The sequence below is a fragment of the Pelecanus crispus genome, chromosome 6 (genome assembly GCF_030463565.1).
Source record: "Pelecanus crispus isolate bPelCri1 chromosome 6, bPelCri1.pri, whole genome shotgun sequence".
Taxonomy (NCBI): Eukaryota; Metazoa; Chordata; class Aves; order Pelecaniformes; family Pelecanidae; genus Pelecanus; species Pelecanus crispus.
The window spans coordinates 38,382,572-38,395,733 of NC_134648.1; the positions used below are offsets into that span (position 1 = coordinate 38,382,572).

The 13,162-nt window shown below is 36.7% G+C and overlaps 1 protein-coding gene across 1 annotated transcript in view; it reads left to right on the plus strand.

Annotated features, from left to right (window-relative positions):
• LOC104032398 (formin-like) overlaps positions 1 to 13,162 on the plus strand; it is a 145,436-nt gene that overhangs the window by 44,219 nt on the left and 88,055 nt on the right. The window contains exons 4-5 of the mRNA XM_075712627.1: positions 5,659 to 6,464; positions 11,616 to 11,766. Coding sequence (XP_075568742.1) covers positions 5,659 to 6,464; positions 11,616 to 11,766 — 957 coding nt within the window. The remainder of the gene's footprint in view (positions 1 to 5,658; positions 6,465 to 11,615; positions 11,767 to 13,162) is intronic.

The following is a 13,162-nucleotide window of genomic DNA, read 5'->3' on the forward strand; positions in this document are numbered from 1 at the left end:
AAACCTCTGAAACCTGCATTCCAAGCAAGGGCAGATTTGGAAGCAAAATAACTCTTGATAGGGAGAGGGATAGCTATTTATTCAACTTCTTCAAAATGGATGTTGGGAATTTGAGGATATCAGTTACATATTTAGAATGGCTTAGAATGCATCTTCCCTAATAACTTCCTTACTTAATATTTTATAGCTATACTTAGCAGAGACCCTATGGCAGAATGGAAAAAGGGGTACATCAGCCAGGAAGGCTAGTTTTAGAGGTCAGAAGAGCGTAGGATTAAAAGGACAGCTGACAACACTCAAGCTGAATTACATCTTGCAAAGCAAATTCAAGGGTACGGTGGAAGTATTCTTCAGCAATAGAAACAGAAAGAAACTAAGGAAACAAGGGGGCATTATCCAGTAAGGGTGAGGTGGAGACCAAAGGCAATGTAGGTTGAACCTAGAAAGTTAATACCGAATGAGCTGCCCCAGACTTTAATAGCAGTGATCGTGAACACAGGGACAGCATTTTTCTTAAACTGAATGCGCACACAGCTTTTAGTAGCTGAATAGAGCACAAGGATTACTTTTTTCCATATGACATTTCTATTTATGTGTTCTAATACGGAGTTGTTGACTCATGATCAGTGTGTGATATGCTGTCCTTTGCAAAACCTTTTCCCCTAGAATTGCTGTACTACTGAGTGGCTACGTATGCTGCAGTTTTTTGAATCGTAGCATGTATTTTCGGAGTGCTTCCTTGTCTGATAAAATTCTTACGACTTCTGAATTCTAACAGTGTTCTTCAGCATAGTAGCACAGCATTGTTTGCATATTTAATATTGACAACGAATGCAAGAAAGATTGTACCAAGGTAAGGCAATTTTTTTCAGTAGCATATTGCTGTGTGGATTAGACACAAGATACTCAGGAGTTACTTTCAAGTTTGTGATTGAAATCTGATTTCAGCACATCAAGGCTCTTACAGTACATTTATTTATATAATTATATTTTCTTTCGAGCTGGCAATATTAAGAGGAAATAGTAATAAGGTTTTATTGAAACGTACCTGCCTCTAATCTGGTATTTGTAACAGCAATCTGGAGAAAATATATCTCTACTGTTATGGAAATTTAAGCAGCTGTAAGTATCAATTTTGTGTGTGTGTACAGGAGAGGGAGGAATATGTAACAAAAACTAGATGTCAATGTCTAGCTGGCAAGAGTCATTGACACAATGAGAAGCCTCTATATGCCAAGGCCTGAGGGCTTAATTTGGTATACTCTCTAAAAGAGAGGCTTAATACTGCAAGAAAGTGAAATGCTCAGGGGAGTAGAAAAATGTGTTCCTTGCACTAGTTTGTTGGGTGTTGAATCTACATATACAATCCCAATTTCTTATATGAATGTCGTTGAGAAGCAGGCAACCAGGCTTCTAAACAAGTTAGCAGAATGGCAAATGCATTTTTCAAATGAAAGAAATTGTTACCCTGTATATCTAAAACATGCTGATGAACATCTCCAAAATTGTTCTTTGTAATGTCTTGCTTTCCTTTTCTACAGAAATTTATACAGACATTTTACTCTGATAGGTTTCCAAATCCTCCACCCTTCTTCAGGAATAAATCATGTTCATTCATGCTGCGTAGGGTGGCTTTCTAAGCTTTAGTTTCCAGCCTTCTTCCCATGTCTTCTGTCCCTCCAGCCTTCTTCCCACACCATCGCTCCCTCAGACATCTTGTTTCCTGCTGAAATTTTTTTTTCCATTTCATTCTGCTTAAAATAGCTGTGACCAAACTGTTATATTCTGATGTTAGCCTTTGGTCATTGTTCATTTAACGGCAGTTCCCAAAGACTCTAGGAGTCTGGTGCATGATGTGCCATGAAAACAGACTTGGTATGTTGCCAACATGATAGTAATAATTGCTGACATGACTCAGTAACAAGATGCTGAATAACTTGAGCTGTATCTGTCCAACTGAATAATTGGAACTGTATCTATTCAAATCCCTGTAGATTTGAATTTAGCTAAAACTTGGTTTTTCCCAGCAGCCACAGGTATTGTTATGTAGCCATCATAAACATTTTAAAGGAGTGTTGACTGACACCTGGAAATAAAACTGTAAGCTTTGGTAGACATATGTATACCATAGTAAAAAACCTTTGGTTCCCATTTAAATGAAAACAGTATTTTAACTGGAAAGGTTGTGCACAAGTGCTTCTAACACTAATTTCTCTTCAATAAAATGTCTCTGTGTTCACATTAGATTTTTAATATTTCAGGATTCTGGTGACAGTATATAGTATAAAAGTAATTTTGATTGATTTATTTCCCACTTGAAATTGTGAGATAGAAATACTTTGATTATATTCCATTTCAGTATGTTAGATTTGTTTATAATAATGTAAAGTATAAAAAGATTCCATTGTTCCTATCCTTTGTTTTATGAATTGTAAGAAAGAAAAGATTTGCCTGGATACGTACTGTATCACCGATTGCTATAGCAAAATTTAGTGACTTATTCTATAATAAAGATACTAACTATAAATTTGATGTATAATGCATCAGAAGGGATTCTAAATTAGTACAAATCCCGCAAGTTCTAAAGAACAACCCATCTGTAAAGTCAAGAAATCGTCTTCCATAATGAATGGTTGTGTTGACAAAAAGGTTGCGTCAAAATTTATTTTAGTTTGAACTTTGCTTAACTTATTTAATTAAATTTAGTTAATTTTAGTTAATTTAGTTTTAGTTTGAGTTCCCCACAGGCTCCTTAGAGATTTGTGCATTGAGATCTAGTGATTATCAGTAAGTATTCTGCAGCCTGGATTCTGAGATTTCATTCTAATAGACAGTACCATGTAAAAAGATTTAAGCCACAGATGAGTGAAAAATTGTAGTTTTTTTAAAAATTATTTTTAGCTACTGACTTACTTTTAGGAGTCAAAGGTGCCTAAGTTTAGTACACACTGGTTTTCTTTATTATTCAGTACTACATGTTGATAAGGTGTCTAGTCCTTAGTGGTATAATTAAAAAAATGTAATAGACTTTATACATACTTGTCATAGTACATGACAAAAAGAGTATGTTTAAATTCTGCCTGCATGGAATCACTGAGTGCTGTTTGATCTCCATTTGATTCATTAAAAAACTTTTGAGCATTTCATCTCTTTTGAAGAAATATTTGCCAGGAAGCAGACCTTTATTAAGACTATGTATGTATTATTTATGTGTATATATATAAAATAGTACATATTAATATAAATATTCTTGAAAATTTTGTTGAAATTACTATCATAGTTATGTAAACTGAAAAGAATTCAATATTACTTAATCTTATTTTGGTGAACAAGATTTGTTTTGAGACTTAAGGTACTTAAAATAAAAACTTATTTTATGACTTACTGCTCTTTTATGTTGCAGTCAGTTGGCTAAGACTGATCTTTTCCATTGATGAGATGTTCAACACAGATTCCCAACACGTTATTTTTATTAAGCCTGCTTTTCTTTTTTGTGCTTAGTAATTTTAGCTTTAATTCCTGTTTATGTTAATAATTTTACTATTTTTATTAACAGAAATTAATTCTGAAAATGTGAAAGAGTAAAAAGCAAGACAAAGCTTAAAACTATCACCTCAAATATAATTTGGAGTTTAAATCACCAATTTTATATTGTAAATTAAAGACTGAAGATCTGTAGTTGAAAAGGTATATAGTACTAACACAGTTGCTTTCATGCCCAGTTAAATGTAATAAGTTGTTTTGTTAAATACTGTGCTTGTTTTACAGTGTGATTTTAAGGTGACTTCAGATTTACTGCTGGGAAAAACTTTAACGTTCAAAGTAAATTGTTCTATCGGGGAGTTTTTGATGTCCAGTAGGGGCAAAATACTATGATAAACAAAATAGCTAAATTCCCTAAGGCAAACTTACTTCATTACCTCATTTATGATCAGTATGTCGAGTATAAAAAGAAAGGTGATTGCTCTGGAGCAGTTCAAATGGCAGAAAATCTTTTGGTAGTTGAACTGAACTAATAATCAAGCTGAGCGACACAAACTTTGATAGAGTAACAGTAGGAAAAGAAAAAAAGCCAAGCAAAAAATGTTCTATTTGTTGTACATATTAGTCCTAGTTCTTCTATAAAACTAATAGAGATTGAGTTGTTTCCAATACAAATCTCTGTTTTATTGTCTTTGCAAGACTTTAAACTTGACTTCCCACCTTTACACTTGCGATTTAAGAAAAGGAGCATTTTGTGTCCAGTATTTTCAGATTGTTTACTTTGGACTTTATCATAACAAATTGATTAGAACATAAGCTGATCGTACTGCTGTAAGAAATAACATATATTGTTGGCATATCTATTCAAGCTTCTTTGTACGATATAAAATTACAGTATATTATGCTACTGTATTTGCCATACTAAGCTACACGTGCACAACTTGGATGCATATTAATTAATGCTGTAAGCTATTAACTGTGACCTAATACTCAAGTTGGAAAGATAAGTAGGGAGTGCTATGTTGCCGCTTCTGACCAGCATTAGGTAGAAATTTTTTTAAGTGTAAATTGCTATGCCTGCAGGAATTTGGGAAAATCACAGCTCATTAGCTGCTTCTGTTGAAATGTTGGCTTCCCTTCATACAGAGATCCTGAAAGAACCATGAAAAATGCTCTTTCAGGTGTCATTGCCTTGCAAAGAAACAAGATAACACCAGTCAGCTGCCTGATAGTATCATGGCATCGCAGAAAATGCCTTGTAGAGGCTTAATAGTCTGGAATAGCAGTATTGGGCTGGATTATTTAAAGGAGATATTTCTGTGTCAAATATTTTGTATTTTTCTGATACATGGTAAGAAAAGTGGGATTTTTTTTTCTTCCTTACATATATTCTTGACAGATTGTTATTTCCTTCTACCTCAGTGAAATCCTCTTGATCCTCTTGGTTCTAAGATTTCTTTTTCCGAATTGTAGATTTAAATATATCTGGTAGAAATGAAGTTTTAATCCAATAGTAAAGATGAAGTGTGGACTTGGTAGTGTAGGTTAATGGTTGGACTGGATGATCTTAAAGGTCTTTTCCAACCTAAATGATTTTATGGTTCTATAAATTTGGAGGAGAATTTATGTGTACCACTGAACTTAATCGATGAGAACACTTTTAATAGACTGAGGAAGTGTTTTAATTTGTTTATTTAATGTTTTATCTGGGAGGAATTTCAACTTCTGTTGTGTTTAATCTATTTTTTACTTCCTCACATGTTAACTATATGGCGTATTTATGAAATGAAATAGTCAATAAAATCATGTCATTAAGTACAATACCATTTGAAGAAGGCACCTTTTTTCTATAATGAACTATTAATTATTGCATCCAGCAGTAAATCTGCTTAAAGACAAGGTGCAAGTTAGAATTCGCTAAATTGATGTTCTGGATATTTGCTCATAAAATATATTTTGTTGAAACACGCACTGCTTACATTTCTTTAAAGAATAGTAATTGTCCAGTTATGTAATAGCTTGCAATAAAGCCAGTTAGAACTGGAAAAGTGAAGTATTTCTGTCATTATGGTTTGCTTAAAGTAAGAACATAGTCTAAATGTGAAGATTTTTAATTACTACAAAATAAACACGAGAAAAATATTTGCACTAAGGGTTTTTTTCGTTGTTCTGCAGTCTCAGTTTGAACTCAGGGTATTCCATATTCGTGGAGAACATGCTGTATCAACTGCTCAGCTTGAGGAAACCATTGCACATCTGAAGAATGAACTCGATTATAAATTAAAGAGAAGAAATGAAAAAGCAAAGGATATTGGTGTTTCTACTGAAGATGATAACCCACCAAAGACATACCGAAATGTATGTATACAGACTGACAGAGAAACTTTCATAAAGCCTAGTGAAGAAGAAAACAGAGCTGTGAAAAATAACCAAATAGTACCCAAAAAGCTTAATATTTCTTCTTTGTCACATAGTATTTCTGTCCAAAGTGAAAATAAGGACAATTACAATGTACAGTCTTCAGAAAGTGTCTTACCTTGTCAACCAAAACAAATGCTGCCGCTGCCACCACCACCACCACTACCACCACCACCACCACCACCACTACCACCACCTCCTCCTCCTCTTCCTGATTCTTCACTACCAGGTTTAGTTCCTCCACCACCGCCTTTGCCAACGGATCCGACTTCACTGACATCTCAGTTTGGATCTAGTCCACCACTGCCACCTCCACTTTCTGAAGGCGGTAGGAATTTTCAAGCACCACCACCACCACCCCCACCACCGCTGCCGGGGTTGGGACCTCCTGTTCCTCCTCCACTGCCTGGATCTGGGTTACCTCCACCCCCTCCACCGCCGGGGCCTGGGTTCTTTTTTAATAGCACTTTATCTTCAAACCAAGGTCCTCGAAAACCTGCCATTGAACCTAGCCGTCCCATGAAGCCATTGTATTGGACACGGATACAATTACAAGGCAGCAGGTAAAATATGTTTATTTGGACTTTGAGTTGCTATTTATAGGCCATGATACAAGGCATATATATACTATTTAAGACTTAATAACAGAAAGTTAACAGTCTAGGAATGTATAACAACATCATTGTAGAGGCATGGAATTTACATGTTTTAAGAAAAAAATGGAATCAGTTCCAGAAGTCTAAATATAGATCATAAGAAATTATTTTAATTAATTAAATATTAATAATTAAATATAAATTAAAATTATATGCATTATACATGAAAATTATGTGCATTATAAAAAAATTTTTTTTTGTAGTTTTTTTTCCCAAAAGTCGAAATACTCTGTGGACAACTCTAGTGACAGGGTGGTTCCTAGACTTAGCACTAAAGAAAAAAAAGGTAGCCAAGATTATAAAGGTTGTTGTTTGGTTTTTTTTTTTTAAATCTTAATTAGAATTAGAATTGAAATGTTAAAATTCCGTCAGGTGAGAACTTAGAGGTTTTTGCTTTCCAGTCACTTCAGGTGATACCATCTTCAGAGCATTATGTTGTGTCATCCTCTATGATTCCAGTTCTAGAAGCAGTTAACTGGAACCTAACCGCTCTGTCAGAGCAGGAAAAGTAAAGCAGATGTATGAATATATGCAGCTCAGGAACCTGCAGCATGAAGCATCCATTATTGAGGAGTCTCAGTATGGATAGAGGTGTCTATAGTTTAAAAAAAAAAAAAAAAAAAACCAATCTTATTGTGATTTAGTACTGGGATAAAATGCTAGATACTCTTGAGGGAAGGGCCATCCAGAGAGACCTTGACAGGCTTGAGGAGTGGGCCTATGCAAACCTCATGAAGTTCAGCAAGGCCAAGTGCAAGGTACTGCACCTGAGTTGAGGCAATCCCCAATACCAATACAGGCTGGGGGATGAATGGATTGAGAGCAGTGCTGCAGAGAAGAACTTGGGGATACTGGTGGATGAAAAATTGGACATGAGCTGGCAAATTGAGATTGAAGCCCAGAAAGCCAACCGTATCCTGGGCTGCACTAAAAGAAGCGTGGCCAGCAGCTCGAGGGAGGTGATTCTTCCCCTCTACTCTGCTCTTGTGAGACCCCACCTGGAGTAACACGTCCAGCTCTGGGCCCCCCAGTACAAGAAAGACATGGACCTGTTAGAGTGGGTCCAGAGGGGGAGCATGAAAATGATCAGAGGGCTGGAACACCTCTTTATGAAGAAAGGCTGAGAGAGTTGGAGGTGTTAAGCCTGGAGAAGAGAAGGCTCTGGGGAGACCTTATTGCGGCCTTTCAATATATAAAGTGGACTTATGAGAAAGATGGAGAAAGACTGTTTACCAGGGCCTGTAGTGACAAGGGGCAATGGTTTTAAACTGAAAGGAGGTAGACTTAGATTGCATATAAGGAAGAAATTTTTTACAACAAGGTTGGTGAGACACTGGAACAGGTTGCCCAGAGAAGCTGTGCATGCCTCATCATTGGAAGTCTTCAAGGTCAGGTTGGATGGGATTTTGAGCAACCTCATGTAGTCAAAGATGTCCCCTGTCATTCTCTCACTCCCTTTCTCAACTGGATAGGGGAAAGAAAATATAACAAAAAAACTTGTGGGTCGAGGTAAGGACAGGGAGATCACTCAGCAATTACCGTCACGGGCAAAACAGACTCAACTTGGGGAAAATCAGTTTCATTTATTACCAATCAAAACTGAGTAGGAGAAAGGAGTGAGAACATGTGTAGGGTAATGAGAAATAAAACCAAATCTTAGAACACCTTCCCCTCACCCCTCCCTTCTTTCCAGGAAGAACTTTACTCCCAATTTTCTGTACCTCCTCCCCCCAAGCAGTGCAGGGGGACGGGGAATGGGGGTTGTGGTCAGTTCATCACATGTCGTCCCTGCCGCTCCTTCCTCCTCAGGGGAGGACTCCTCACACTCTTCTGCTGCTCCAGTGTGGGGTCCCACCCACGGGAGACAGTCCTCCATGGACTGCTCCAACGTGGGTCCTTCCCGCAGCCTGCAGTTCTTCAAGAACTGCTCCAGCGTGGGTACCTTCCATGGGGTGCAGTCCTTCAGGAGCAGACTGCTCCAGTGTGGGTCCCCCACGGGGTCACAAGTCCTGCCAGCAAACCTGCTCCAGCGTGGGCTCCTCTCTCTCCACGGGTCCACAGGTCCTGCCAGGAGCCTGCTCCAGTGTGGGCTTCCCATGGGATCACAGCCTCCTTCAGGCACATCCACCTGCTCTGGCGTGGGGTCCTCCACAGGCTGCAGGTGGATATCTGCTCCACCGTGGATCTCCACGGGCTGCAGGGGCACAGCCTGCCTCACCATGGTCTTCACCACAGGCTGCAGGGGAATCTCTGCTTTGGTGCCTGGAGCACCTTCTCCCCCTCCTTCTTCCCTGACCTTGTTTGCAGAGTTGTTCCTCTCACATATTCTCACTCCAGCTGCAGTTAGTGTCCCGTTGGTTTTTTTGGTTTCCCCTTCTTAAATATGTTATCCCAGAGGCGCTACCACCATCACTGATGGGCTCAGCCTTGGCCAGTGGCGGGTCTGTCTTGGAGCCGGCTGGCATTAGCTCTGTCAGACATAGGGGAAGCTTCTAGCAGCGTCTCACAGAAGCCACCCATGTAGCCCCCCCCCCACTACCAAAACCTTGCCACACAAACCCAAGACAGGGATCATTTAATGAGCAGGCGTAAATAAACATGTTTTGGACAGTCTTTTTGAAATAATCCCACAGCTTATTTTTTATGCTAGCCATTTATTCAGCTGGCAGGAGAAAAGAAGTGCTGCCGTGTACACTTTCTGGGCCAGCATGCGTACCTTACTGCCACAGTGGTATGTGCTTTCAGTGCTGCTCAGGTGCTCTTTTGGATTTTAGCAGATTCTAACTTTGCTTCAATGTTTATTAATGTAATGTACAGCTCCATTAAGTGGTTTGGCTCAAAAAGTATTTTTGCGGGATGCTTAAGCAATACAGACTATTTCTAGTTTAACATGGAGTTGCTAGAATCATGAAATAAAATTCATGTTCTGCGTTATGTAAATAATGAAATGACATGAGTATTCAGGTCTTAAAATTCAAATCATTATCTGTGTTCAAAATTATTTTAGCGTAAGTGCAGTTACAAAGATGATAAGGTTGTTTTAAAACATTTTAATATATTATTATAAATAACTTATATAATATGTGCTATACTAGATATATGCACAGTATACTACATACTGTATTATATACTGTGACCATATTATATATTATTATTATATTACAGTTTATTATGGTTTACTTATAATAAGTCACTATACATTATTTATTTATTACAAATTGTTTACAATTATTCTTAATCTTTTAAGTTATTTTTAGGATTATATTTAAACACTGTCAAAGTAAATATTTGCATTTAAATGTATTTAAATATGAGTTTTACTTTAGTTTACAGCTTTTTGACTGAATCTGTTTTGATGAGAAAGAGTCATGCTGGTATAATAAAACATTGTAAGATCTTAGTATTTTATATAAAATGTTTGACAGGAAGAAACAGTTAATGAAATTTCACTTGTATTCTTTCAATGAGAATTAAAGGCACTGAAATATTTTGAAGCAGGAAGTTTGAGCATTTTGGTTTCTCTTTCCCAAAATTACTAGGGAAAAATTGTTTCATAGTGAATAAATAGTTGGTCCATAAATAAACCTTATTGTACTTGTTCCTGTTGATTCACTGCAACAAAATTGTTCTGAGATAACTGCCGGTTCATCATGCTTTTGCTGAAGGCAAGGTCTAAGTCATAGCTTTCTGGTGGACTGCTGGTCACCAGATACATGGTCCAGCATTTTCATGGTCTGCACTAGAACTGGAAACTTCTTCAAGGGGCTGCTGCTCAGATCAGCAGCTATCCAGGACTTCAAAGTTCTTGCTACAGAGCCAGAAAGAATCCTTTATTCTTCAGTGTGTTTGACACTACAGCTCGTATCAGGGAGAGTGAAGCTGTGGAGCTGTAAGCGTGTCCTGTGACACAGAATATGCTGCATCAGTGGATGCTAATGGAAAAATTAGAGTGCCTTAAACATTCATGACAATAAATCTACAGTTTAACTATTAAGTAGAAAAAATCCAAAATTTGGAAAAAAAAATAATTAATTTTGGTTCCCCTTAAATTAGCAGGTATTGCATTTTGTTGCATATTACATCTAATAAAAGTATGTTTAGTGACATCAGCCATTTGTATTTTATAGGGATTTTCGTCACTTCTTTTTTAAATTGCAAATAATTTCACTGCCTTTTAGTGACCTCTGCTGGAAGAAGTAGGCCCACCTTCTACTGGTAGATAGACAGAAGAGCGCTCAGAACTTTTGTCTCGCATATTTGCCTGAAGCATTGAAATTTTGAGACAAAGCTCATTCAGAATTGAAGTGCCATGTTTGCAGCACTACATAGTATTTTCCCCAAATCCAGATAAAACTAGAGGATTGTGTATACAAGTTCCAAAGTGTTCCAAAACTAAATCTGGTCTTGGAAGGGAAAAAAAAGAAGGAAAGATAATCCACATTTAAAATTTAAAGTTGGTTGAATGGAGCAAAATACTGGTTAGTCTCCCAAAATATAGGCCATATAATTACTCTAGTTTCATGGAAGTGCAATAAGGGTAAATATGAGCATACAACATCTGCAGCTGACACAAAGTGAATCAAGTCCTGTACAAATCATCCCAAATGCTCTTAAAATACACTTGAATAAAGTTTGTTCACTACTTGATGATCTTGTTTATGGTTATAGGTCTAAATAGATTACTGGGAATTTCTCAAAAAAGCCGCTGTTGAAATACACCTAATCGTAGTGGAGGTGGCAGAAATCTCTCGAGGTGTATTTGCACAAGCTGCAGTTGTAATATTGGGCAGTTGTACAAAAAACTGTACAATACAAATAATTCATTTTGATAGTCTAGCAGGCATGAATACTAAATAGCTAAACTTTGGTACAGCCTTCTGCAAAAATTTTGACTCCTTACAGGAGCAAGGTATAGAGAAGGAATGCTGTTTGTATAGTAGCAGTGCATGTTGCTTTGAGTTTTAAATCCATTATGGATTCTCATCTATTATGGTTAGATCTATTACGGTTTTTCATAACTGTTTATCAGAAATTTTATTACTACCTTTCCCTTTATAGGAAAACTGCTATGCCAACATTATGGGAATCACTAGAAGAACCTGATATACTTGATACTACTGAGTTTGAATATTTATTCTCCAAAGACACCACTCAGGAAAAAAGAAAACCATTATCAGAGACTTACGAAAAAAAAACCAAGGCCAAAAAGGTAATTATTGTTTCTTCGTATTTGCCTTTTTTTGTGTCACTGTTTAGTTTTGCATTTTAAGAAAACTCCCTTTTTATTTATTGTTGAATGAACAGATAATAGATGGGCTTTAAAATCTCATTTTAAAGCAAAATTAGGTGGATTGCTGATTCAACTCTTGCTTGAGAATGCAGAGTTATTATTTACATTGGAAGATTTTTTTGCCTTTGCAAATGAAAGTTTCACGTCCCAGTGAGGCAGAAAAAGTATTGTATAGGCGAACTGATTGAAAGTTCTAATGTGTATCTAAAAGTGCCAATATTTCAGGCCGTGTCTGGCCTTGAACTGATTTATAAGGCTGTCATCAAGTTACTCTAGCAAACCTCTCTTCCATTGAGATTAATTTTATTGGAAAAATAAAGTATAAAGCAAGATAGGACTGTTAGACTTTTTGAGTAAGGAATGCCAAAAACTTTTTTTCCGGTATAGCTAAAGAGCTGTGTCAGGAAGGGACAGGGCAATCGTCTTTAATGGCCAAAAGTTTATGCAGTAGCTATGTTATTACCGTAGCGCAGATACTGTCTGCCTCAGATATGATCTGTTACAGAGAGAGCTTTTACTTGTTAATTACTATGTGCAGATAGGACAAAGAAATGGCATTAGTAGTATTTGCTGCAGGAAAAATTCTAGGCCGAATAATAATCGATACTGTTTTCCTAAAACAATGTGGTTATATATTAGAAACCCATTTATATATATACTATGGCATAAATCTGTTTGAGTTTACCTGCTTGGAACCACAAGAGGGCACTTTGTATGTAAGCTATGCTGTCTATCTTTTTCAATTTTATAATACTTATAACATGAAATACACATACATAGATACATATCAGTGCAATCGGGTCTTTCAAAACATCTTTGATCATAAGCTTCCTGTATTGTGTCTTAGTGCAATAGTTGATGAGAAGTGTAAATAAGGCTATAGAATTTATAAAATTCAAACTCATGTGACGCAAAAAGTGAAAAATGAAAAATGGGGCCAGGATGGGGTCATGCTGGCATTTGTAAATACATCCTAAAGAAATTATTAATTGTTACAGTCCTTCAAATGTTAGATTGAAATTGGACGTGAACATCTCTGTGAAGAATATTTTGGCATATTTTACTTGACAAATGCTTCAAGTGCATGTGGCATATAGTACTCAGCTGTATCTGTAAATCCCGGTATTTCACATTTCTGATGCCCTCTTTCTAAAATTTATTTTTACACTTCATTAATTTACCTCTTTCAGAAAGAATTATTTAATAGGAAATACAGGTTTCTAAAGAACGTTGAAGAAGAATGTATGCAACTTTAATGGAGGAATAATATGCAAAAATAGTTACCTTTGTATGTCAAAATCTCAGCAATTAAGTG